This window comes from Sesamum indicum, linkage group LG7 (genome assembly GCF_000512975.1).
Source record: "Sesamum indicum cultivar Zhongzhi No. 13 linkage group LG7, S_indicum_v1.0, whole genome shotgun sequence".
Taxonomy (NCBI): Eukaryota; Viridiplantae; Streptophyta; class Magnoliopsida; order Lamiales; family Pedaliaceae; genus Sesamum; species Sesamum indicum.
In genome coordinates this window covers 3,704,906-3,708,255 of record NC_026151.1, presented here as the reverse complement: position 1 = coordinate 3,708,255, position 3,350 = coordinate 3,704,906, and the positions used below count along the sequence as shown (strand labels likewise).

The 3,350-nt window shown below is 38.4% G+C and overlaps 1 protein-coding gene across 1 annotated transcript in view; it reads right to left on the bottom strand.

Annotated features, from left to right (window-relative positions):
• LOC105166290 (tubby-like F-box protein 5) overlaps positions 1 to 2,719 on the bottom strand; it is a 3,130-nt gene extending 411 nt beyond the window's left edge. Inside the window, exons 1-5 of the mRNA XM_020695424.1 lie at positions 2,238 to 2,719; positions 1,170 to 1,634; positions 995 to 1,082; positions 639 to 771; positions 2 to 560 (exon numbers count right to left, since the gene is read on the bottom strand). Coding sequence (XP_020551083.1) covers positions 2 to 560; positions 639 to 771; positions 995 to 1,082; positions 1,170 to 1,523 — 1,134 coding nt within the window. The 5' untranslated portion in view covers positions 1,524 to 1,634; positions 2,238 to 2,719. The remainder of the gene's footprint in view (position 1; positions 561 to 638; positions 772 to 994; positions 1,083 to 1,169; positions 1,635 to 2,237) is intronic.

Here is a 3,350-nt window from a genome sequence, read left to right as displayed (position 1 = left end):
ATTGCAAGATCACTTTCTCTTGTTCTGAAGCTGGAACACTCTGTGATGGGTCACACGTAGCTACCAGCTGAAAGTTTTTGACGGATGCCACTGTAACACGTCCTCTAAAGTTCAGACACCAGCATTGCAGCTGCTCATGCCATCTTGGAATTTTGTTTTTCAAAATCAGTGGTTCACTTGTGTTGCCAGTTAAATCTTTTGATTTGGATTGAAAAATGCAATTGGAAACAGATTTTTCTTTTCTTCCATCTGGAGCTGTCAAGGGGGAAAGAGCCTCATCAAGACCATGACTAAATGTTGCCGGCGTAGGAGCAGTCCCGCCTTCTTGAATCGCTGAAATAGGAATTGTGTGCATGGTGCAGTTCATTCTTCTTGGCCCTCTTGTGCGAAGAACATTGAGCTCATAAGCTACAGTGGCCACTTTATAGTTGCAAATAGGTAGTCTTGGTGCCACCTTCTTTGCAGAAATTCTTTTCCTTGACCAACCATGAGACTGGATAGCAGAGTTGCATGGAGGCCGACAATCATGAATAAAGAACTTGGAGCCAAAAAAGTTGGACCTGATAATATAAACATATGGTTTAATGGATACAGTATATTAGTGAAAGAAAGTCAAGAAGAAGACTCAAACAAAGTACCTTAATTTCCCAGCATAGTTATCACTGGTCTGAGAAAAATCATTTCCGGCCAAAGATATTAAAAAATCTGTTTTTGTGGCTTTCCTGATCCGTTTTGCTGCCAACAGCAATTTACTTGCTTCCCCTGAAAGAGCTGCAATTGAGCTCAAGCAGTCAGCATCAGAGATGGTGGAAATGTAGGATTGAGTTCATAACAACACTTTGATAAACTTTCACATAGCAGAAGGGAAAAAGTAACCAGAGATAGCCAAAGTTCTGATGAAAAATCAGCAGATATTTAAATAGAATGTAGCTAAAACATGAATTTGATAGTGAAACAACTATAGTCAGTCAAAGACTGTGGGATCATCAGTTACCAGGGCTCAAGCCGAGATACAATCTATATGTTGATGTCTCCCTTTCCCTTCTGATAAAGCACTGAATTGGAGAGTCTCTTGGTCCCGGCTAATCCATGATTCCAAGAATTAAAATCAGAGTGGCGAAGGTTAACACTCAAGAGAAACTGTGAGCAGAATAAGAAATAAGAAGTACCTGCTTCAATGACATGGGAAAAGTGAGCAACCCACATTCTTCAGGCGTCCTCATGACCTCCCTGGTTATTTCCCTCCACGACTTACAAACTGCAGCACAAGAAACCACAGCCCTCCGAGCCGGCCATGTAGTCTCACTGGCATCTACCCTACCAATTATATCCAGAAGCAACTCAGGTGGCAAGTTCGCCCACAGGCTTTCTTGTACGAATGCATTCGGAGACGATGGCGATCCCTCAGGGGTAAGATGGAAACTTCCATAGCCTAGCCCACACTTCTGCTCCTCTAGTTGGTTTAGTTTGTCATCTACGCCATTTTTCCCCATAAGATCTCTAAAGATGGAGTTAAATGGCATTTTCTGCACGGAACAAATCTACAGGAGAAGAACCAATAGCAGTTTATAGCAACAAGCGTTGCCAGACAAATTGGGTAGTGCTTGAATTTGCAAATAATCCTCTATTGCAACCTGAAAAGCAGAGCAAGGAATTGTCAAATCCCAGAAATTAGAAATTTCCAATGCAGATAAGGAACTTCTTAATCTGCCTCGGCAAGAATTACAATAAATGCTGTCAAACTTCACAACTCTCAGATGACTACTCTAGTTTTTTCATGATATTCACCAACGCATAAACTCAAAATTCAAGTATATTCACACTTACACTCCATAAAAGATAATCCGAAGCATGCATCATATTGTAACACGAAAAGGGTAAGAAAATTCACATCACTCTTCTCACCAAGGTTTCTTTATCCAGAAAACAAGGGAAGCTACCTATTACTTTTTCCTACGAGCAGAATGGAATAAAAACCACCATAAACTCATAATGGCAGAGGAGTTCATTTGTACCTAATCCCCAATAAGCTTAGCGGGATCCAAAGCCTAAAATAAACCCTTTTCACGTTTCAATGTCTCCCTCATACAGAACACAACCACACGCACACGCACAAATACACACATAAATTTATGAATGTATATGAGTACATAATTGTCCACGGAAAAAGGGCCCCAATGTCTTGGGGAAAATTAAAGAAATAAATTCAATGTATCAAAAGGGAGCCCAGCAATTACTTCAAGAATCCCACCATGTCCCCCACTTCCTCCGGCTCCACTAGCAAATCCAAATGTATGTATTATCCCTCGGAAATTTGTTTCTGGGTTGAATCAAATTACTATCCTTTTGGGCTAGAAGAGCAGGAGAACAACGGGAGGCTCAATAGACACGAGACGCCGCAGCTCCACCGCCACTGTCGAGAGCAGGACGGACACAGGCGTTGCTCGGATTCTCCCAACCCCTTATTAAAAATTACAGTCTTTGTGGTTTAACAATCGCAATTTTATCTGCCCCTTTTCTTGGTCGTTTAGTAACCAACTTCTATTTTAGGGCGCCAACAATATATTTTGTCCCTGAATTATTTTTAAGGTAGATAAAATTAAAACCAAGTATACCAGATATGCATTACATAATTTCAACCTCAACTACCTAACCAGAGAAAACTTGAACTTTTCATTCATTTGCATTGTAGAAGGATGGCGATTGGTTTCCTTCAAGCTTCTGTTTGCTTGTGGATGTCAAAAGGCTGAGTGGTTTGTCAAAAGGGTGCAAATTGCCAATGGTTATGTGTTCTCATGGTGCCAATTGCTATTTCTATGTTTTAAGGGTGGAAAGTGCATATCAATCTTATTTTAAGGGTGAAAACTGCAAATTACCCTAGATTTTCTTTTTTCTACTTTTTTTTTATATATACTAGCCATCACGACAATCCTTTTTTACTTGTATATAATAAATAATATTTCATATTTTAAAATATATAAACTAACACATCACATTAAATCTGTGAGGTATCAAGATTTGGACACGTGTTTTTGGTGAGCCCACTAGTTTTTTACCATTTCAGCCCCTTGAATTTTGGCTATGATTTGATTTTTGAATTGAGGATTTTAATTATCTCACACTCTGATCAACTTAGCACGACTACAACAGTAGTTGGCCAAGTATAACAGTAGTTGTTAGTTAATTATTATTTAATATTAATAATTAATATATTAATTATTAATTATTAAAATTAATTAATAATATAATTATAATTAATTCATTTAACAAAACACGAATAATTAATTTATTTAAAAAAAAAAACACGACATATACTCAAAGACACACATTATATTTTGCGCTACATGGCG